We start from the raw sequence: 23,336 nt of genomic DNA on the forward strand, positions 1-23,336 counted from the left end.
CCTGTACAAGAGGGAATTTATTCCAATACATATTTATATACACAACGCTACCCACACCTCTGCCTTCCTCCTCCCCGCCCCTGGGGAGCACAACGCCCATTCACAGCAGCAGCACTCCGGTCGACTGAGGCAATCCTCCTCTCTCTCATGCCGGATGCGAACACTAGAGTCCATCGTTCGACAGGTGCAGGGATCACTTAGCCATCTCTGCCCCCATGGCTTTGTTCATTTTGTCCTTGAGGTAGGCTGCCTTCTGCCACTCCAATTTCAGCTCCAGAAACTCATAGTAGGGGACCTGCAGCGGAAGAGGGCAGGGAGTGGGGTCAGGACTTACACTGGGGCAACCGTGCTGATCTCTCTCGGGGCCAGGCAGTGCTGGGGAGCCAGGTTGCTTGGCCCTGGTGGAGAGTGGCAGGACTGATCAGCAATCAGCCAGGTGATATTGACCAGCCCCGAAAAGGAAGGTGGTCCCTGCAGTAGGGTGTCTAAGGGGTCACAGCCCCAAGCCTGCCAGAGAATCCTCCAGACACTGCCAGGGATGCAGAGTGGCCCTTGGGACAACTCTTCCATCATACCCAAACCCGCTGGCCTGAGACTGCCTGGCTCTCCTCCGGGAGTTTGGTGTTAGCACAGAGCACTAGGGGGAGCTACAGGAGGCAGGCTCAGCCTGAAAACAGATTCCCCCTCCCTAGCTGCCTCAAGAGCAAAGATACAGCCCTTGGGAGTCTCAGCATGAGACTCCAGCAGGACCTAACCTGCCTTGAGAGGCAGTTACAATCAGCCAGCGTCTCCAGCCCACTCCAGGTAGGGAGAGCTCTCTGGCCACCTCAGTCTGGCGCTGCAAAATGCCCGATGGGAACCAGCTTCTGTGTGGCTGGCCTGGGCTACCGGCGGACAGGATCTAGAGCGCTCAGCACCCCGCAGCTCTGCAAAATCTCCTATCCCAACAGCGGTCACATAACTGGACAGTGCACCAAGGACTGGTGACCCCACATCTGACCCCTCCAATGGGTGGCAGCCGCACCAGCTAAACTCACTCACCGTGGCTGCAACACACTTCAGCACATGCTTTTAAAAATGCTTAGAAATAAAAATAAGGGGAGTGTTGGACGGAGACACTAGAACCCAGGTGCACTGGTAGCCTCTGTCCAGCCTCTCTGCTCTGCACCAGCCATCTGGGAGAGTAGTCTGTCCTTGGCCCTTCTGCCAAGACTGCCACAGAGGAAGCTGCTGTCCCGGGTAGTTTCTACAATGCGGACGTGGGTTTGCTAGGAAAGGGGCTCAGACACCCCACCTCCTTTCATGCAGGCCACCAGACAGCCGTAACAGCTGCCGCGTGAGGCAGTCCCGCGCGGTTCTGGCAGCTGAAGGAACATTTCCTTATTTCAAAGCAAGATCAATACTGTCTCCCAGCCCGCACTGGGTGGCTGTAGCGTATTTTTATCCCCAGCACCCAGTGGTAGAGATGTGGGGCCCATGAACTACAGATGTTGCTGTGGCAGCCGACCGGGGCAGTACCCACCAGGGCAGAGGTGAGCACTGAATTTGACAGGGCTGCAGGGCAAATGCCCTAATTGAAAGTGACATTTCCTGGCTACCCCGTGTAGGTACTATGTTACCGTATCACTGTCACATGGGAGCATCGCCTACTGCTGGTCGGGACCCGGCCAAAACGGTGCAAGAGAAGCTTAGGAAGTGTGCAGCGCGAGCAGGCAGGTCATTGGCAGCTCCACCAATGTTGCTGGCAGCTGGCCTTATTAACGGAGTAGTTTGGTAGCAGGGCCTCTGGGGCTGCCAGCCTCTGGGGCTGCCAGCCTCTGCCAAATCAGACACGCTGGAGCCTTTCAGATACCTCTCCACACCAGGTGGGGGCAGCGTCTTACACTGACATTTGAAGGTTGTGTCTGTTGAAGGCTCTGAAGTCGTTTGTATAAACGGTAACTTGCAGGTGGCCTTTATAAATCTTCAGCACTTTAGAGGCACAAAGTGCTACAACCAAATGCCAACTATTATTAAATGGATAGGCAAACGGTAATAGGGAATCACTGCAGCCACTTCTGGGGTGCACAGCAACACTACAAAGCTAGTAGCGATGAATACAATACCCCACCCAAATTAACATCAGAGAGACAACTATCCAAAGCGGAGGAGCTAAGATGCTGACTCTCCAGGAAGAATCGGGAGCTTTAATGAGCACAGGATTAGGAACTGCTTAATTTTTTATTGGAGACACGGCATTTCAAATGTTGCATGGTCTATTTCGTCTCTTCACCCACCCACTTTATTATCCCTTCCCCACAAGCAGGGCGTGAGAGGCAGACAAAACACGGATTCAGAAATGAGGAAAGAAGAGATGCTTGGCAAAGAGGGATATTTAAGCTTGCAGCCGCGTGGAGCGCGTGGAATGTGTAGCCAAAGGCCAGGTGGGGATGACACATACTGTGCAGAATGTAAGTCACTGGTCTATAGATCCATCAAGGAAACCAGGGCCCCAAGGCAGCACAGCTAGAGTCAGGGGGAATTTTGTCACTAGCTTCAGATCAGGTCCTGCCTCAGGCTGTAGATATTGGCCACAAACTGGAACTGAAGCTGACTCTGCACTTGCTTGCTCTGGGATATGGTCTATTGTACTGGCTTTAGTAGCAAGTGAAGGTGGCTGGCGGGCCCAGGGAGGCTGCAGTTACTAACAAGCCTCAGAGTGCTGGCTTCCGCAGCACTTACTGCTTTCCCAAGTGTGGGCTGCGGACTGCGGTCCATGGAGCAGCAGTGGGGAAAGGCACTGGGCTGGGACTCCAGTTCCCGGTTGTGCCACAGACTTTTCCAGAGCCCTGGGCAAGTCCCTTAGTCCATGTGCCTCAGCTGCCCACTGGGGTGGAGACTCCCTGGCCTGGGTTCTGCAGCAGCTCAGACTCAATGATCAGTATGGTCCCTTCTGGCCTTAAATCGCTGTCTCTATAAGCTTTGCTGCCCCCCCCGTGGCAGAGAGAATAAACAATGACCGAGGAGCACCGGGACACCCGAGTGCTGGGGCCAGACAGGCACCGAGGTAGAAAGGTATTGAAAAAACAGAATCCTATTGTCTCTGCTTTTGGATCAGCAGCTTTCACCTCCAGCTGCACTGGAAGTGTGGGGACGAGAGCCGTCCCTGGGAAAGGGATCTAGTCATTTACACCGGGAGAAAACATTACAGCTTGGTCGGATTCCCCCTCTAGATATAGCTCAGGGGAGCCAGAACTGGGGAGGTTTGACAAGGGGGGGGGGGGGGGGGGCAGGAACGAGTCTGCAGAGAAAGCGGGAACAGGCTAATGTCTGGTTCACAGACACAGTAATACCTTGTATTCAGATAGCACTGGAGGATGGTAAACCCCGCGCTAAGTCACACAACAGCCCAGGAGACAGGAGCAGTCCCACTGTGCAGAGGCGTTGATTCCTGGGGGGTTATCAGCCACCATTTGGATAAGAGGCAGATGTAGCGTCCCGGATTAGGCCATGGCTGACAGCAGCGCGGTATGTCTGCACTGGGGTTTGCACTAGTAGTGCAGCTGCACTGGAGACTGAAAACGCACGTGGAAACAAGGCCCAAAGCGGAGCGAGCCAGCGACTCGCCCAACCGCACCGAGGGAGAGAAGGTCAGCGCCAGGGTTAGGCCCGTGGCGTTCCTGGCTCCCAGACAAGGCTGATCAAGGGCCAGCTATTTTGATGGGCTCTCGGGTAAGTGTGGTTTATAGACTAGATGTTCTAGCCAGGGACCAGGACCCCAGTTCTAAGGCACCTGGCACCTCCGCTGTGCCCAATCAATACACAAATCCCCGAACAGCTTCCTCACGCCCAGGCCCACGGCTGATGCCCAGCAACCCCTGCCGGCCAGAGTTACAAAGGCAACGCCCCAGCATTCAGCCTCATTCGAACACGGCAAGCAACAGCGCCCCTCTGCTTCCAACCTCTTTGCTGGGAAGTTTACCCCTGTCCTCTCCAGAGAGGGGTGCTGCCAGCCACCGTCCTTCAGTACAAGCCACAGGAGGCTAAATAATGAATGGCTGGTCCGCAAGCAGATGGATCAATGGGCATGAAGAGGCAGGGCTGACATTTCACTTCACTGTCGTCCCCGCCACTCTCCCATCTTTGGGGTCTAGAACAATGGGTGGCCCCGAGAGGATTGTTTGCTGACCCCCGGGGGCTGGAGCCCAGGTGACCTACAGACCATCTCTCTGGGCACACAGGGGCGAAGACAGCACTGGGTGCCCCACCCATCCCTCTGGTTGCCTTGACAGGCTATGTTTAAGGCTGTATGCTCAGAGCTCTGCCCCTCCTCCGTACGCTCTCGCTACACTGAAATTAATGGAGTCCCAGCTGCTGGGGCCAGAGGCAGCCTCACCGTTGATTATGGCTATGAAAGTGTCTTCAAACCAACAGCAGCTGCAGAACACCCAGCACCAGAGACACACGCCGGACCTCACGCAAGCACCTCCGCAGCAGAGCCTTCTAGTCAAAATGTGGGACCCTTTAACCACCTGCCCCCAAGCTGAGCCAAAGCACCTCCTTGAACCTGCTCAGAACAGGGGGTCCCCAAGATCCACTACCGCTTGGAAACGTGTGTGTGTGTGTGTGTGTGGGGGGGGAGCGGGGTAACTTTCAAGTGACGGTGATTTTTGTGTGACCAACTGGAAACCCCCTGCAGGGACTTCACTCTTCAAGGGTGGGTGCTCAGCACTTCCTGGGAAAAGGCCCCTTGAAGGCCCCTTAAATTGGACATTTGATAAAAACTGGCCAAGGCAAAGCGTTCGACGGAGCTAGGTACGGTCACATCTCCCCAGAGGTGCAGCACAGACCAACAGCAGGGCTGCTCCCCTTTGGATGTCGGCCCCTACTGCTGATCTGGGGACCACTTTAATATCAGTTACAGAAAGAGACCCACGAGGCCATATAGCCCCTTCCTTAGTCACCACGTGCAGGATGACTCCCTACAGCCCAGTCACTGGGCTCTGGCTACTCCAGTTTGCAGCTCCTCCCTGTTTGCCTGGGAAAACTAGTCCCCAGATCTCCCTGGCGGGAAGTTCTGGCCTTCATCTCATCTCACTGCATTAGACTGACCTCTCCTGCACCACCCTAAATAATCCCACCCCTTCGTGCTCATTCTGTCAACCTTTGTCCCCGTAGCCAGCTCTGAGGCCAGGTCTTTTCTGTATCCAGCTCATAGTCCCCCTTCAGATCAGTCCCTCAGGCCCAGTGATGGTTTCGGCTGCTGTCTTTCAGGTAACTTGTGCAATGAATTTGGATCACTGAGCGAGGCCACATTCCTCCCAAGGGGAGAGGGAGACTGGAAGGGCTCCCGGCCATGTTTATTGGGCTCCCGTACACCACTAAGGTGCATGCTGTGCTGTCTGACAGCTGTCGGGGAATGGAGGTCGAGCCCCCGTTCACTCTGATATTGGGAGCAGGGGGAGAAGGCATCGGCCCTCGCTGGCTACTCACATCCACGATCAAGAACCCGGCGGCTTGCACGTGTCGTCGGGCCATGACGAAGCGGCCCAGCAGGTCCTTGCTTCTGCTGCTGAAGTTTGGGAACTCCCACCCCAGGAAAGCGATCCTGTGAGAGAGACGCACACAGAGGGAACGGGGTTGACTGAGTCAGGAGCAGGCGCAAGCTCAAATCTCTCACCACCTAGAGCGCTGTGTACCCTGGGCTCAGCAGGCAGGACACTTGCTCCGAAGGAACAAGCAATGCTAAGAGGAGCCGCTCTACCCAGCTGCGATTGCTGACTGCTCTGGATCGGACAGGGCACAAGCAGTGGCATGCTGGAGCAGACCTCCGGCCCACCGACTGGCGTCCATTATCCTGCGTGCAGCGGTCACCAATACCGAACGCTTCAGAGGACAGTAACAGGAGCACCACAGTTGTTCAGGGCTGCACGTTTGGGGTCAGGAGCAGCAATGCCAGGGGTCAGGGTCGGAGAGATTAGTTCAGGTCCTGAGGCAGGAGATCAGAGGGCCCTTGTCTGAGCATTTATAGCCACAAGCGCTATGCCCAGGAGATGACTCAGCCCTGTGATTTGTTTGACGTGGGAGTGAATATGAATGCTGGGGAAAGGTGCTAGAATAATTTAACCACAGAGTAAGTCCAGCAACAATGCAAGAGGGCAGTTTAGTCCCCACGGGCTCTGTTGAGGGGCCAGTTACAGTGGCAGATTGATGTGGACATGGCTCCCCCTGGCACGAGACCCAGATCGAGCCAGCCACTACTGACTGGAGTAGTGCTTCGTAAGTTCGACTCAGCATCCATGCTGTTGCCGAGCCCTGGGGCGCTAAACCTTGAAGGCCCAAGCAGGTTAATAAGGAGAAAGAAAGGGGCCTTGCTGGCTAGGGAGCCTGCGCTGCCCAATTAGCATCAGCACCTTCTCATACAGCCCCCGCCCTCTACCCCCCCCCCCACTTCCCTAACAAGGGAGGCTAGTGGTTCTGCTCACAGCTGCTTGGGCTGAGTGTGGACATGACCAGGGGGAACACTCATTCCAGCCTGAGCCGGGGAAAGGGCTATGGGTCCCCCCAGGATCCCCAGCTGAACTTCTTTCCCAGTGGCTGGGTAAGGGAACTTTCAGATGAAGATGCTGGTTATCCCGATTGGCTTGTATCCTGTGTGTCTGTGGGGACTTCTAGGGAGGAGGGAGAGGTAGGGAGGGTACTCAGAGGAGCCAGGCAGCTTCTGCACCAGCAGCTCTGATGTTCCCAGACTCTGCTCCCACCCCCAGCTCCCTTTGCCCGAATTTCAGTGGTCATGATGCAGTCATTGCTGGCAGTGGGTCTGTGCCAGGAGCTGCCAGGGAGTTAATGCACCTGTTTTGCTTTCACTACTGCAAACGCAGAAACATCTCACCTCATCCTGAGCGCGCGCACACAGCAGCCTTCCCCCCCTCACTCCCACAGGGCTGGGGCGGACTTAGACCCCTTCATCCTGGCCTACATGGTAGCAACCGGGCCTGATCTCTGGCACTCACCTGCTGGTGCCATGGGGCGCGGTTTTTGTCCCTTCTGACTGGAGCAGGTGGGGGGCAGCAAAGTCCTTTATGGGGAGAGGCTGATTGTCGCTGTTCAGCATCATCTCAGCGTCTACAGAGGAGAGAGGGGAAGCCACAGGGACTCCTGAGTCCTGTCTGGCTCCTGATTAGCATCAGTCGTCCTATCGGGCCACATCCCCAGGGAGATCTGACGATGCACAAAGCCTTGCCTAGGCCCATCGGCTCACCAGTGAGAGGGTGACACTAACTAGCCAGCAGAGCCCATCACCGAACACCTGCCTTGCTACCAACCTACCCTGGACAGACCTGCATTTTGGCTTTGATTTGCTAGCCAACGGCAGTGGGTCCAGCAGGGCCATTCCACTGTGTCTTATGCTCTGTGTGGATGGCGGGGAGCTGCAGCCACACCCAGCAGCCCCTCTCCTAGCTCATGGCAGGTGTTTGTAGCATGTTTTTATCCCCAGGGTCCAATGAGCAGGACGTGGGGCCCATGAACTACAGGTGTTGCTGTGGCAGCCGGCTGGGCCAGTACCCACCATGGAGAAGACAAGTACTGAATTTGACATGGCTGCAGGGGGAGGGGGAAGCTGCAGAGTTCTTGGGTGGACCTGACAGCTGCTGTTCACACAGCGGTACGGGAGGATGGGGCGTTTCCTCCCCGAGGTAGGGACTGGTCTGGCCGACCCAGAGGGGAGACAATTTTCCATGTGCCTTGTCGCTTCTTCGAGACAGTCAGGCATGTGGCTGAGACACAGTGTGTTCCACCCACTGCTAACAAACCACCAGTGATCCCGAGCCATGGAGCTGGGGAGCACGGCAGGACAGAGCCTGTCGCCCCTGTAGGCAGGGGGTAGAAAGGTCACGTGCACTGAGGGCCTCCTCTTAGTACCCATCACCAAGCCAAAACCATCTGGCACCATTAGCTGTCTCTGCTCAGGATTGGAATAGCAGAGGGTGCTGGGGGTCAGGAGGAAGGTGCACTAGCAGGTGATGGATCAGTGGGGTAACGGGGGGGGGGAAGGGGGGCTGCATCAGGACTGCCACGCAGTAGGTGAATGTCAGGAGAGAGGAGTTACACGCCATGTGCCCTCTGGACAACGCAGCGGCTGCCCAGTTCATTAGCACTGAAGTCACCGCAGCCTTGGGCTCGGGTCCCAAGAACACACTCACCGAGCTGCCAGCCATAAATGGTGTGTACGTTGAACCGCCTGTTAACCTCGTATTTGGCCACCCCGTTCAGCACCTCCTGCAGGCTGCTCTGTAGTGGAGTGGCCTTCCTGTCCCCTGGCGGCTCCGGGGCACTCAGGGCATCTGGCGGAAGGAAGGGCCCCTGGTAGCCCGGGGACTCCAGCCTGGCGGCAGCGTTGATATGCATCAGTTTGAGCCTGTAGTTCTGTCCTCTGGGCGTCCGGTCGGCTGTTGGGTAAGAAGGGCAGCAATGGAGACCCGGCCCAGAGGAGGGGCCTGGACTGAGGGCTCAGCCACTCAGATCTCCTAGAAGTTCAACTCGGTCCACTTCATAGCAGGAGTCAGGGCTGGTGGGCTCTAGCCCCACATCTGCCACTCGGAACCCGATCCTGCAGGGCCCACAGTGACGAGTGGGATTATACGCTGGGGCTTGCCTGCGACAGCAGGGACTGCACTCAGTGACCCAGCAGGGGCACCTACCCCCCGCTGCACCTCGCGCCCGATCTCCAGCAACTGGGCAGTTGCAGCTTTGGCAGCACCAAGCCTGTGAGACGGGCTTTGAGAGAGAACCCCCAGGAGCGCGAGTAAGGGACATGCACTCTGCCCGGCACAGGGTCCTTGAGGCGTGTGGGGTAAGAGCCCCATGCCAGATGAGATTTGGTGGCACTGGTATGGCACAAGTGTTATCACTGCCCCATGAGTCTCCACGTCAGGAGAAGCTCTGTGCTACAGAGACGTGAGCACACAGACCCGAGCATGCCCGGCCATAGTTACTCCAGGAGGGAGCGTGCCCATCTCTAGCAGCAGAGCCAGCACCACACGGGAACCCCCCGCCCCCACAGGCAGCATCACTCAAAGGACATCACCCTGCTAGACAGACGCCCCCTGTGGCAGACTCCGGAAGCGGCTGTTCTAAGTAGAGGCCATTGCCAATCCCCTCTGTGGTGTACTCATGCTAAGAGGGGCTGGGGCCTTTCAGATTGCTGAGCCAGCAGAACAAAGCTCATTCCCTCCCCACCAGAGCAGCTTTGCAAACCTCAGAGGCTGGGTGTCTGTAGCACGGTTTTATCCCCAGGGTCCAATGAGCGGGACATGGGGCCCATGAACTACAGGTGTTGCTGTGGCAGCCGGCTGGGCCAGTACCCACCATGGAGAAGACAAGTACTGAATTTGACATGGCTGCAGGGGGAGGGGGAAGCTGCAGAGTTCTTGGGTGGACCGGACAGCTGCTGTTCACATACGTCCTTCCCAGACTTTAGGATTCAGCGGGAATGGGTGGGGGAGTGCAGGACAGAGCAGCAAACTAGCCTTTTAACATTCTAGAGCTGTGCTCAGACTCCAGCGTCCAGGACAAGTCAAAAATCCAAGGCTGGTGGCATCAAACCACTTCTTGGTGAAGAGTTACCCACATCAGGAAATACACAGCACCAGTGTGCCCAGGGCTGGGACAGCAAGGGGGGCAGATACAGTGCATCAGAAGGGCGATGTGGGGCCAGGACTGGAGTAGCCCAGGGCTGTAGATCAGCAGAGATGCCCACTGGCAGATCACTGTGGAGAGGACACACCGAAGCCAGTGCTATTGGCGCTTCATTTTCATGAGCGTGGGGCACGGTCACTTGCTGGAGGATTCTCTACACCTTGAGGTCTTTAAACCACGATTTGAGGACTTCAATAACTCAGACATAGGTTAGGGGTTTGTTACAGAAGTGGGTCGGTGAGATTCTGTGGCCTGCATTGTGCAGGAGGTCAGACTAGATGATCATAATGGTCCCTTCTGACCTTAAAGTCTATGAGCATCACAGTCACTTCCACCCCGCTCCCCATCACACCCACAAACCCAAACGCGAATGCCCAGCAGAGATCAGGAGCTAGTGCTGCTGGGTTAGCCACAGCCCCATGCCCCATGGCCTGGCTGCTGAATTATTGCTGTGCAGAAGCCATCAGCGCTTTGATGTGCTTCCCAAAGAAGTGGAATCCCTAGGACTCTCTTCCAGCCACTTTAGGACTGTCCTGGGGGTTATAACAGGCAGCAGTGAGGCCAGCTCCCCATATGCGGCCCAGCCTGTGGGGAGAGGAGACTGAGATACCATCCCTCAGTCAATCCTTCACCTCTCTGCTGAGACTGTTACAACGGGGCCACCTGGTGGTGGATTTCTGACATGACATCCGTTGGCAATGGAACTGAGACTACATTCATCTCACCCCTAATGGGATGGGCAATGACAGTCACCTGGGCCAGAGGGGAACTGACAACCTGGAGGACAAAAGTGCAATATTCCCATTCCCTTGAGCTCTCAGGATCTCCTATGTCTTAAAAGCCCCCCCCCTCTCTCCATCCCAACTGGCAGATGCAGGCACACCCCACGTCCTTGACACATCTACATTTACCTAGAAGCTGGCTATAAAACTGTGGGGCCAGCACGCTTTGCAGGTAGGGAGTTTTCGCCTGCTGCAGCACGCACAGTGACCACACCAGGTCTGTCAGCAGGTGCGGGTTCAGGCTGCCCAGTTGGTCACCAAGCTTCTCATGGACCTGGGGAAGGAAAGTCACAAGCTGTCAGATGGGTTTCCTGGGCTGGCTCTTCCTAGCTCTGCCAGGAATTCAGAGGCCACTGGACCGATACCTGGGTGGCTTGGCCTGAGCACAGCTAATGAGAGACATCGTAGCTAGAGAAACACTTCTCCCAGCAGACGGGGTATTTGCAGTCAAGGGATTTTTCTCATTTTGGTTCTTCGGAAATGTGGAAGTGGGTTGCCCAGCAAGACTCTCTCTGAATGGTACATGCTCTCTAGGGTTTGTTATTGTAGGGTTGCTACTACAGAGGCATTGTACGCTTGCTGCTCTCTGAAAGGCCACAAACTCACTACAACCGGATCACTCCGTTTTTCATGGACCAGACAGCACCGAGGACCGTGGGATGCTTCAAAGCCATATGCGTGAAGAACACGGCCTTCACCCAGGAATGACCGGGATGAGAAGCCTTGCATGCCCTCCCCGGCCACAGTGGGGTGCCAAGCGTCATCATCCTCCTGAGAACACCTGGATCAGTTGTGCTGACAGGATGTCCCTCTGGGTCCGCAGCAAGCAGCCAGGCAGCTCCACCACTGCAGGGCCTCTTACCATTATACTGAGGTTTTGTAGGCAGAGGCTTTCATAGATTCCCAGAAATGAAGGGCTGGGAGGGACCTCAAGAGGTCATTTAGTTCAGCCCTCTGCACTGAGGCAGGACCAAGTAAACTAGCCCACCCCTGACAGGCGTTCGTCCAGCCTGTTCTCAAAACCTCTACTGACAGGGATTCCACAACCTCCCCTGGATGTTAGTCCAGAGCTTAACTATCCTCAGAGCGAGAAAGTATCTGCCTTGTTGCAGATTAAGCCCATTTACGTCTTGTCCTGCCTTTGGTGGTCAGCATCCTCTTTACAACAGACCTTAACGCATTTTTAATAAGCCAAAGTTGGTAGTTTATGGCTTAATGAACTGCCTCTTTAGAGAGGTCTTCTAATTCTGGTGTCCGTGACAACCCTGCAGACCGGGGCCCTCGATCAATGCACACAACAGGCATGGGGCGGCAAGGCAAGCTGTCCCAGGCACTGCCCTGACACTGTGCCTCCCCCTGGCCCTGGAGAGACCCCGTAAGGGTGAGTGGCCCCATGGAGACCAAGCAGAGGCCCCAGAGGCTGGTAAGTGAATATGGAAGGGAGTGGGGGAGCGGAACAGACCTGAGGACAACTCCTGGAACTACAGACCTCAGACCATCTCTGCACTTTGGCTCCAGGGAAGTGGTCACTTTGGTATCTGACAGCTCAGCAGATGGTACAGAGACAGTTAAGCCTGTGGCCAGAGCAGGCCAAAGGACAGTGGGGGAAACTGAGGCGAAGGTGCTGCAATGCCACATCCAGCCAGGAGGGGCTGTGTTGAGGCAGCAGCTTTGCTACCGAGTGGTTTAATGATCTTGCCTCTCTCAGTCCCCAGTCAGACACACCCTTCCTTTAAATCCCTGGCCCAGTCCTATGACAGGCAGGTTTGCCCGTAACCCTTTCCTGACAATTGTTTTACCCTATCACATCATCCATAGCGTGGGACCTCCAAGTCAATGCTTGACTGAAAACACTGAGCCTGGCACACTGACATACGCAGCAGGAGGAGCGAGTACAGCAGGAGGAGCGAGTGCCAGGCCCTGCTGGGATGCCCTGCTTCCTGTTCGCAAGAGCTCAGTTCCAAGGACTTCACTGAGCAACGTGAGCACTTACTCGAGACGACCTGCGGTGCCCCCCGGGTTTGGACAGACTGTAGATCATACATGTGTTCTGGGAAATGGGTGTGTGACTGCGGGGCTATGGCATGGCTGTCCTGTTTCCTACAGAAGTCAGAGCTGGAGATCTTCTGGACACCCCTAAGTCTGCAAGCTCAGACGTCTTCAGGAGATCTGCAGCCTTGGCAGACCTGGCTCTGGTTCTGATGTAGCCTGAGGGCGTGACGGGGGGGGGGGGGGGAGAAACGTTACCATGTTATAGAAGTTCTCGCTGCAGCTGGGCTGGAAGTTCAGGCGGGCGAAAGACAGGATGACGTTGCACAGATTCAGTATGGTGAATCTGTCGGCATTGTCCAGGGTAAACTGGAAAGCAGAGAGGGAAAGCGGTAAGTGTGGACCCAAACTGCTCCAAAGCAAACACTGACACGGACGCTTACAACATCCAACCCACGGACAGCGCTGCCCTGATGACGCAGGGCGGAAATAAGCCAAATGGCTCCTATCGACCTGTCAAGGACTTTGTATTAGCATCCAGCACTATATTGAAGGAGCATAAAGATACGGGGGTGTGAGCATAAACCGAGATAGGCAGAATACCCCAGCTGTCAGATGAGGAAACGGAGGCACAGACAGGTTAGTTGGAGCTGAGCCGGGGTTAGTTGCCAAGCAGTCCGGGGCTCCCCCCAATGATCCCCTCAGCGTTAGCTGCTGCCACACCAGGCAGCCGTCTGCAGCGAGCCAGCTATGATGTGCCCCACACGGTGACCTCCGATATAGAAGAGCCATTTGAGCCATTTTTACAGCCAAGTCAAAGAGCTGCGTGCGCTACCACTGAGCAAGGCATCAGCTTGGTACCATAGTGCTCAGACTTTCTAGACTTTACAAATACATCTCAGCATTGTTACCCTATCTTACAGCTGGGGAAACTGAGGCAGAGGGGCCCAACAATGGCTGTTTCCCCCTTTCCTTCCCCCACTCAAGTCTCCTCACCTGAGCGAAGGCCTCGAAGAGGGGTAGGTTGAGCCACTTGAGGTAAGCGAAGGACTTAATGCAGCGCATCACGTCGCCAGGAGCCATCTCGGGCACGCGGGCGTGCAGATCTGATGCCATCTTCTGGAAGACCTGGGTCTGGTGGAAATTCAGCTTTCCTTAAAGAGGCAGAAGAAATCAGCAGCTGCTGAGGAGGAGTCAGCCAGGAGCTCCGAAGCACTAGTGGGAGCAGTGCAACGGGGGGAGCGGGACGTCTGGGGGGTAAGGCACAGGGGGAAACCGAGCAAAAGCATCAAGCCGTATTCCTGGAGAGGAAGAGGCTCTGTGTGAATGCTGTTCCCTTCCCATCTCTAAATCAGATCTTAGCTGCAACTACAATCACCAAGCAGTGCTGAGAAGGGATGCAGACTAATGATGCTGGCCTGTGCTGGGTGTCTGGAGGAGATTTTTATCCCCCGTCTCTAGACAGACACGGCATGAACAACAGGCGCTTTTGTGGCAGCTATTTGGGCCAGTACCCATCACTGAGGAAGAGAGCACTGCATTTGAAAAGGCTGCAGAGTGCTTCACATCTGATGCTAGTCTGACTGTAGGCTCATTAGCTAATACCAAGGGGCAGCATAAATCCCATAGAAGTACTCATGATATCCACATGAATGCTGAGCCAGCCCACCAGGTGAAACTTCCAAGGGGAGAGTCAGACAGACAGCCCCAGATAGGCGCATGGGGCCCTTGTGTTTGAAACGATCAAGCAGCACTGTTACACTGATGCTGATGTAATCAAATCGCAGTACTAGTGGGAAGAGGTGTGGTGACAAGGGCCAGGAGGCAGGAACTTTGCAGTTGCTAGCTCAGCTTTCTCTGATTCCCTCTCTGGCATATCATTTAACCTTTTGGGGCCTCAGTTGCACCAAGTGCGTAATAGAGATAATATTCTATTTCCCCAAGGCTGTTCTCAATGTACTTCAAGTGTCTGCAAGATGAAAATAATTTGAGATCAAAGTGCTAGCATGTTCATTTATTTGCCTTCCTAATCATATAAACAAACCCACGTGCACCATTTCAGAATGCAGAGCTCCAGATATTCCCATGCCAGTGGGTGCGTGTCCCTACAGCTCTGCACCGAGGGATGGTACTCATTTTAAATTCTTCATTAAATCCAAACAACGTTCTTAACACACAAAGGAGCTTGTCTTGGCTCAGGAATAAATTCGCTGCAAGCTTGAAGTTAATACTAAGCTGTATCCGAAAACAAAATCAGGACTTTGGGTGATGGATGCTACAGAAAACAGGGAGCTAAAGAACCACCATCATAGGTGAGGAGTGTTGTGGGCAAAAATCCCCAGAAACAGACAATACCAAGGGAAGTGAAACAGTGTCAGATAGGCCAGGAGAGCTCTCCAGAAGACAGGGAGGGGCGAAGAAAAACCTGTGAAAGTCCATCAGAGTAATATTGAATCACTGAATCCTGCCGAGTTAAAAAGTTTGGAAAAGAACTTAAGTTCAGTTATGGTCAGGGTGGCAAACTGGTACCTAATTACTGAACAGATCTGCTCCAGGAGTTTGAGTCGTACCTAAGCGACATCTGTTATCTCTGCAGAACCACCGCAGCTCTGGGAGGGCGAGCAGGACTCTCTTCTGGCTCACGCCAACAGAACCGTTATCTAACTACATTCTAATGGCAGAATTTCCATGAAAATGCACGAACCAACAAGAGTCCAGTAAGACTCTAAGACTGTAGGAGTTCTGGGGCTGGCAGTCAATAAAGGTATTGTATTTGTTCAATTCCTCATTGATGTTAAGGCCAGAAGGGACTAATCAATCACCCAGTCTGACCTCCAGTATAACACAGGCCAGAGAATTTCAACCCAATCCCCCTGTACTGAGCCCAGTAACTTGTGTTGGACTAAAGCATCTTCCAGAAATGCATCCAGTGTAGATCTGAAGACATCAAGAGATGGAGACTCCACCACCTCCCTTGGTAGTTTGTTCCAATGGTTCATCACCCGAATTACAGGCGAGATGATCTAGTTCAGACTCACTGAGAGAAGCAGGGAATGCTCTGAATGCCATTTCTACTGTCGCTTTTTAGAGTATAACCACCCCATCTAGGACTAGTCAGTTGGTCTAGTTCAGCCAGTTGGTCACGTGCAAGACAGACAATGAAGTGGACTGCTCAGCTGGAATCAGCCTGTTTATAGAGGGGTTCGTGTCACAGTTTTACCTGGTAGGAGGATACACTGCCCATTTGTCTGGACTGTTACCAACAAGAAAGCAGCATTTGTGATGTCCTGCAGAGGATGAGAGGCAAAATGTCTGCAGAAACCATTAGCCAGCAAGGAGAGGCCAGAGAACTAAGACACCCATTATTATGCCAATGGGTGTGTTACTTTCTGCTCAAATTAATGTTGTTTATACGTAAGCAAACTATGACTAGGTCCATTCTTGTGATGGATCAGAAAACTCTGATCTACTCTGTAGCTTGCAAACAGAGATATCCAAGTTAAGACTGAAATACATTGGCCCACCACATCCAAGAGCACAGGCAGAGACCTACTGTACTATGTAGTATATTAGCCACTGGATAAAATAGTATCACTTTACAAATATTCCTGAACTAATACTCCAATGGGGAGAGATCAAATAATTTTGTGACATCACCCCTTTACGCCCAATTCCATCTGGACAATCCAGTTCGTTGCCAATCCCACAACCACAGCACTTCTGACCTGTTGAAACAGGCAGATAGTAAGACTTACACCTTTTGCGGGTGGGGAAACTGAGGCACATAGGTTAAATGACTTGCCTTTGGTGACAGAGGGAATCCGCTGCAGAGCTGGGATTCAAATATGGGAATTTCTGGCTCCCTACTGTGTGCTCAGAGAAGTTCTCTTTCAAACTGTGCGGGTTTAAGTAGTTTTCTATGAAAGCCTTTGTTGCTAGAAGTCTGTGGTAGGTGTGGATGGTGACGCTTAATGCACTATTGGAAGGTGCTCTGATACAAGGGTGATGAGCATGATAAGAAACTAAATAGAACAGAATGCAAAAGCTGAGTGCGCTGGTAAAGGCTACGTTGTAACTGACAAAATCAATTCCATTGCAGGTGTGTATTAGAGGTACCAAATAACTCAACAGTTACCTCCCCAGAGCTGGGTCAAGAGAGATTTCAACCCACTGGGTCAAGTTATTTGTATTTGAATGTATGAGCTTAGAACTCTCAGCCAGGACGGCATCATCATGGTAGTGATGTCCTAAAGTCCTAGTTCAACGCAATGACTGTGCTGCACTGGACTCTGCTGGTGTGATACTTGACTGAGTAGTTCAGGGGATGGCTGGACTCACTTACCATATGCAAAGGCCAAGTCCACCAGAATGCTAGTGCTGAGGGTAAAGTGCTTCTGAACCAGATGGTAGGAAATGGCCCGGAGCAGGGGGACAGAGCGCCGCTTCTGGAGCGCTAAAGCTAATGCCACTTTCCGAATGTCCTCAGCAGTGAATTGCTCGGCTAATTCCAAAGCCTGCCAACAGACATTAAGCATAGAGAGTAAAAGTGGGATAAAACTATTTACACGATTAATCACTTACATATCTGGCACATTTCAAAGTATCGTACAAAACACCCTCTCAAAGATCATCCAGCACTGAAATGCAGCCATCTCTGGAGCAGAACATAGCAGATCACAGTAATAAACAGTATGAGATATGATGTGAAAACCATTGTATCCAGAGGGGAGAATTAAAGGAGGCAGAATGTAATTACTTCTGACTGAATGTGGTCAGGGTATCAGTGCTACACTGATTACTATTGCAAAAAATACTATGGGACCTATTACAACCACAAGTGGCTAGTATGGACTCAATACAGGAGCAACTGGGTGAAATTTATGAACACAAGAACGGCCATACTGGGAATGGTCCATTTAGCCTTGTATCCTCTCTTCCGACAGTGGCCAATGCCAGATGCTTCAGAGGGAATGAACAGAACAAGGCAATTATCCGTCCTGTTGCCCAGTCCCAGCATCAGTCCGAGGCTTAGGGACACCCAGGGCATGGGGTTGCATCCCTGACCATCTTGGCTAATCCCTGGGGGAGCCTGACTATTTATTCCTACCCTTTGCTTTCTGTCTGTTAACCAGTTACTGAGAAGACCTTCCCTCTTATCCCAGGACTACTTAGTTTGCTTAAGAGCCTTTTGGGAGAGACCTTGTCAAAGGCACTCTGAAAGTCTAAGTACACTATATCCACTGGATCACCCTTGTCCCTGTTTGTTGATCCCCCTCAAACAATTCTAATAGATTGGTGATGCATGATTTTACAAAAGCCATTTTGACTCCTCCCCAACAAATCGAGTTCATCTATCTCTATCAACAAATCATGTCTGATAATTCTGTTCTTTAATTCAGTTTCAACCAATTTGCCTGGTACTAAGGTTAGGTTTACGGGCCTGTCGTTACTTGGATTGCCTCTGGAGCCTTAAAAAAAAAAAAAAAAGACCTTTCCTATGCAGGAGAGGAGACTAGATGATCGAACGGTTCCTTCCGGCTTTAAACGCTGAGCATATATGTTTACATTTCATCCAAAAGACAACAGCACTCTAACTTTAAGGGTTTATGCTGGGCTCAGTCCCATGGGATCTGAGCATCTAAACCAATGCACCAGCAAAGTGAGTACTGACACAGGGGAAAGAGTGTCCCCTAGTGAATCACTAACACCATTTCCTGGTGTTTCCCTTGGAATCTCACCAATTACTAACCTTACCCCACTGTGTTTAATTTGCTATCTGGCAAGATCCCAACCCAACCAGTCTAAACTGTGGTATTTTTATTAGCATGTACCAATGTCTGTAGCAAATATTTATCCCCAGGGTCCAGAAAGAGAGAGACATGGGGCCCATGAACTACAGATGTTTCTGTGGCAGCTCTTTGGGCCAGTACCCACCATGGAGAAGGCGGAGTACTGAATTTGACATAGCTGCAGTCAAACAACCACCTAGAGATCTCATTGGTGGTTTCAACCTGGGGAGCGTTTCCCCAGCCCACATCACGTGCCTGAAGGACATCTAGTAAGCACCGGAACAATGAGCTAATCCACGGGCGCAGGCCTGCAAAGCTGTGATTCACGAGCCATCTGATTCAGAACCAGGCTGAACTGGAAGGAGAGAGGAATGGAAAGGGAACTAAGGTAACATTCCTTTTCTCCCCATCTGTGATAATTTAAAGCGGGGGGGAGTCTCAGGGCAGCCTGCCCCCACAATGAGCAGATTCTGCAACTCTGTGCTCAGATCTCAGTGGAGCCTGGCCCTGGGGGTGAGGCAGGCTCTCTACAGAGTCTCACTATGGAGCCATTTCAGTAAAATGTAAAGTAAACCACAACAGTTCTCTCCTTAACCTCAGACCAGATCTGTGGGTCATTTGGCTTGTCATATTCAGGATCATTGCTTAAAAAAAAAAATGATGGGGATGGTGGTGGGAAAACATTCCACATCAAAAAAACCTAGGAGGCCCCTGAAGGAATATGCTGCCACGGATGCCTGACGTGCTGTATAAATGCCTACGAGCGTTTATTTGTGAGTAGATTTTTTAAATCACTTGACACCCCTAATTTTGCTAAACTTTTTCCTTATGTATCCAGCACATTTAAGGTAGTTTATTTAAATAAAACATGTAAAGTTCTGTTTTTGTGCATTTGCAATTAAATTTGACTTTCCATCCGATACAGCTTGACACAAACTGCAAGTAAAAAAATTAATCATCTAGGAAGTGAGAAATGCATCATTCATCATTCTCATGTAATAAATGTAAAAATTAAGAATCTAAATACATGTAAGTTAAGCTGTATCTGGTTCAATATCTGTGTATAGATACAGTTTATCCTCCTGGTTAACAAAAAGCAGCACCAAATTTGGTGTAGAGGCCGTATTTAGTTGCAAATCAACATGTTTCAATGATTACTAGCCAATGAAAATAACTAGAAAGCACAATTAAAATTGCTGATTTAAATCAAGGCTTCCTGCTTGCTGATTTAAATCATGATAAAATTGGAGATTTAAAAGGATTTATTTAAATCAATCCACCCTGCAGGAGACCCAAGCATGTCTGAGCTGCTGCCTATACCTTGTCCTCCAGCCGGTCCATCAGGGTCTGCGAGAGGTGCCCGACCTTCACCATCAGTGCCACCACAGCTCTCGTGTCCCCAATCTCCGTCCAGCGCAGCTCCAGGTGCTTCACCATGTCGCTCAGCAGCTCATTCTGATCCTCCGCCTGCTTGCTGGCTCCCACATACTCTGCCAGGGAAACAATCTGCCTGAAGTCCAAGCGTCTCAACCGCCAGCGCACCTCCTGCTTCACTGATCTCAGCTCCCTCTTATTCCTCTCCAGCCCCAGAAGGTCGAGGCTCTTCAAGAGGGGCAACAAAGAGCCATTCCTGACCCGGGAAATCTAGGCAGCAAAGAGGAAATATGGGAATGTTGTTAGGCACAAAGGAGGCTGTAACAGAGCAAGAAGTGGAGTTAGAGACTAGAGGATTTATCAGATGGGATCAATCATCCAGCATTGGCAAATGCCAGACGCTCCAGAGGAAGGCACCCCCCAAAGAGTGGTTTTAGTGCTCCCGTGTCTACACTCCACATTCACTGCCCCTTTAACTTCAGCCACAGCCTGCAGGTTTCCCAGCAGCATGAGCAGCTGCTATGTTCAGCCCTGGTCTGGAGACAGAGCAGTGGTGCTCTAGTTTTCCCAGGGCTGAGCTTTCATTGCCTTTAGTGTCAGTCAACATCTCTCTTTTTCCTCTATGTTCAGACCAAACTCCCCCTCCCCCTGCCTGTGTACATTCCACAACTGCCTCATGATTCCAAAGGCACAGGGCACTTGCAGCTCTTCTCCAAGGAGAAACTGATGATGAAGCGGCTGCAAGGCCATCGTTCTTATGCTTCCAGATCTTGACTATATGTGCAGGATCCAATGACCTAGGTCACGTACAGGGCAGCGTAGGGCTATCACTGCTGGGCCATGGGGTCAAATTAAGCTTTTCTCACTGGAACTGCCAATAGGCAGCTGGAAGAAAAAAAAAACGGAAGTCCAAAGTTCCACGGATGATACTCTAGATTCTAAAGCACTTTTCATGCTGAAGAATCCCCACGGGTTGTGCGGAAAACAAAGGAAATATCAGCAAATTGCAGCTACCTCTGGGGTGGAACATGACAGCTATTTAACAACAGTACAAAACAGTTTAAGGAAAGGGAAGAATCACTTCTCAGCTTGAAGCGGAATCAAGGGAAGTAGAATGTAATGACTCAGATAGAATTTGGCCAGGGTGCTCTACCAGTGCTCTGGCAAATGGTACCACAGACATTGTAATAATCAAGACTTCAGTCTTACAACTTGTCAGAAACTTGGCGTTTTTTAGTAGCACAGCAGCCTCTCAGAGCCACCCCTTGACACTGATTCAATGACTCAGGGTGATGATCACCACTGTAGAATAGTAATTCTTAGAGATCTCAGAGTGGTTTGCAAACGTTCTGTAAACAAGTATCACCCATTAGGCAGCTGAAGAAACAGATCATGACCTACCAAAGATCACACAGGTCATTGGCAAGCCAGGAACAGTATCTCAGTATTCCCACTCTCAGTCTCGTGCCCCATTCAGTCTTTCAATACAAATCACCAACACCATTTCCTGCAGCACCTTGATACCGAATTCTATTGAGAGACTTCTGTCCAACTGCTGGCCTGGTCCAATCCTGCCTGTCTTTTGATATCTCAGGGCTTGTCTACATGGGGTCTTACATCAGCTTAACTTTAGTTTGTTTGCATTAGAGTGTCTTGTGCCCACACTCAACTTTTTTTTAAATCAAGTTATTTAGTATCATAGTTGGCAGCAATTAATCTTCTTTGGAAGAGAAGTTAACTCCTCACTGCAGTAAGTTTATTTGCTTTAAGGTTCGTGTGGACAAATTCTTAACTATTCCGCTTCAGGCAATCCTCCCACTGCCGTCCCACAGTGCACTGCTTCACACCTGGATCAGCCTGCCTGTGGATCTGTCTGTGTGGCTTCCATTGCTCCATGGTTATCTCGACCAGATCCTTATTTAAATGCTGGCACACAGCTAGGTGTGGCACTTATTGATACCAGTAGTGGGTAGCACAGAGCTGTGTGGCATAACAAAGTAGTGTGAATGCCACTCAGTTAATTTACATAAGACCGGCCATACTAGGTCAGACCAAAGGTTCATCTAACCCAGTATCCTGTCTTCCGACAGTGGCCAATGCCAGGTGCCCCAGAAAAAATGAACAGAACAGGTGATCCATCAAGTGATCCATCCCCTGTCGTCCATTCTGAGCTTCTGGCAAACAGAGGCTAGGGACACCATCCCTGCCCATCCTCGCTGATAGCCATTAATGGACCTATCCTCCATGAACTTATCTAGTTCTTTTTTTAACCCTGTTATAGTCTTGGCCTTCACAACAAGGAGTTCCACAGGTTGACTGTGCGTTGTGTGAAAAAATACTTTCTTTTGTTTTAAACCTGCTGCCTATTAATTTGATTTGGTGACCCCGAGTTCTTGTGTTACGAGAGTAAATAACACTTCCATATTTAACAACAAGGAGTCTGGGGGCACCTTAAAGACTAACAGATTTATTTGGGCATAAGCTTTCGTGAGTAAAAACCTCACTTCTTCTATGCATCCGAAGAAGTGAGGTTTTTACTCACGAAAGCTTATGCCCAAATAAATCTGTTAGTCTTTAAGGTGCCACCAGACTCCTTGTTGTTTTTGTAGATACAGACTAACACGGCTACCCCCTGATACTTGACTTCCATATTTACTTTCTCCACACCAGTCATGATTTTATAGACCTCTATCATATCCCCCTGTAGTCGTCTCTTTTCCAAGCTGAAAAGTCCCAGTCTCATTAATCTCTCCTCATATGGCAGCAATTCCATATCCCTAATCATTTTTGTTGCCCCTTTCTGAACCTTTTCCAATTTCAATATATCTTTTTTCAGATGGGGCGACCACATCTGCATGCAGTATACAGGATGTGGGTGTACCATGGATTTATAAAGAGGCAATATGATATTTTCTGTCTTATTATCTATCCCTTTCTTAATGATTCCCAACATTCTCCTCACTTTTTTGACTGCCGCTGCACATTGAGTGGATGTTTCCAGAGAACTATCCACAATGACTCCAAGATCTCTTTCTTGAGTGGTAACACCTAATTTAGACCCCATCATTTTATATGTATAGTTGGGATTATGTTTTCCAATGTGCATTACTTTGCATTTATCAACATTGAATTTCATCTGCCATTTTGTTGCCCAGTCACCCAGTTTTGTGTGATCCTTTTGTAGCTCTTCGCAGTCTGCTTGGGACTTAACTATCTTGAGTAGTTTTGTATCGTCTGCAAATTTTGCCACCCCACTGTTTACCCTTCTCCAGATCTAAGTGCACCAATTTGGTACACGTAGAGTAAACAAACTAATCCAAGTTAACATTCCCATATAGGCATGCTCTTAGGGTGAGATGCTGCAGTATTTCTACTGATCTATACCAGGTGTCTGTAGCATTCTTTTATCCCCAGGGTCCAGTAACAGAGAAATGGGGCCCATGAACTACAGATGTTGCTGTGGCAGCCAGCTGGGCCAGTACTGACCACAGACAAGGACAGTACTGAATTTGACAAGGCTGCTGTAGTTTAAGAATAGGTAGTGGAGAACATAATGTAACGCAGGGGTAGGCAACCTTTCAGAAGTGGTGTGCCGAGTCTTCATTTATTCACTTTAATTAAAGGTTTCGCGTGCCGGTAATACATGTTACCGTTTTTTAGAAGGTCTCTCTCTAAGTCTGGGGGGGGTGTGGAGGTGCAGGGCAGAAGGCTGGGTGTTGGGGGG

At 51.3% G+C, this 23,336-nt stretch overlaps 1 protein-coding gene and 6 non-coding genes across 9 annotated transcripts in view; all 7 read right to left on the reverse strand.

Annotated features, from left to right (window-relative positions):
* Window positions 1–23,336, reverse strand: part of TBRG4 (transforming growth factor beta regulator 4) — a 27,119-nt gene continuing 3,783 nt past the window's right edge. For 2 of the 3 annotated variants that reach the window (XM_024193806.3, XM_024193805.3), the window contains exons 3-11: window positions 19,559–19,882; window positions 16,792–16,963; window positions 13,446–13,603; window positions 12,708–12,818; window positions 10,590–10,734; window positions 8,184–8,429; window positions 6,993–7,104; window positions 5,473–5,587; window positions 1–295 (exon numbers count right to left, since the gene is read on the reverse strand). In XM_024193806.3, the coding sequence (XP_024049574.2) occupies window positions 194–295; window positions 5,473–5,587; window positions 6,993–7,104; window positions 8,184–8,429; window positions 10,590–10,734; window positions 12,708–12,818; window positions 13,446–13,603; window positions 16,792–16,963; window positions 19,559–19,882 (1,485 nt within the window). In that variant the 3' untranslated portion in view covers window positions 1–193. Of the gene's footprint in view, window positions 296–5,472; window positions 5,588–6,988; window positions 7,105–8,183; window positions 8,430–10,589; window positions 10,735–12,707; window positions 12,819–13,445; window positions 13,604–16,791; window positions 16,964–19,558; window positions 19,883–23,336 lie in introns of those variants that run through there. The other variant, XM_029911629.1, reaches the window with a different exon arrangement.
* On the reverse strand, window positions 1,422–1,559 carry LOC112102507. The gene has a single exon (XR_002907753.1). It is a non-coding gene; the product is annotated as a small nucleolar RNA SNORA5 (small nucleolar RNA).
* Window positions 7,449–7,586, reverse strand: LOC112102505. Its single transcript, XR_002907752.1, has one exon. It is a non-coding gene; the product is annotated as a small nucleolar RNA SNORA5 (small nucleolar RNA).
* LOC112102504 lies at window positions 9,248–9,385 on the reverse strand. The gene has a single exon (XR_002907751.1). It is a non-coding gene; the product is annotated as a small nucleolar RNA SNORA5 (small nucleolar RNA).
* LOC112102499 lies at window positions 13,875–14,004 on the reverse strand. The gene has a single exon (XR_002907746.2). It is a non-coding gene; the product is annotated as a small nucleolar RNA SNORA5 (small nucleolar RNA).
* On the reverse strand, window positions 18,281–18,421 carry LOC112102498. Its single transcript, XR_002907745.2, has one exon. It is a non-coding gene; the product is annotated as a small nucleolar RNA SNORA5 (small nucleolar RNA).
* Window positions 22,998–23,135, reverse strand: LOC112102503. Its single transcript, XR_002907750.1, has one exon. It is a non-coding gene; the product is annotated as a small nucleolar RNA SNORA5 (small nucleolar RNA).

The sequence above is a fragment of the Terrapene carolina genome, unplaced genomic scaffold, assembly GCF_002925995.2.
Source record: "Terrapene carolina triunguis isolate 2854851 unplaced genomic scaffold, T_m_triunguis-2.0 Scaffold111, whole genome shotgun sequence".
Taxonomy (NCBI): domain Eukaryota; kingdom Metazoa; phylum Chordata; order Testudines; family Emydidae; genus Terrapene; species Terrapene triunguis.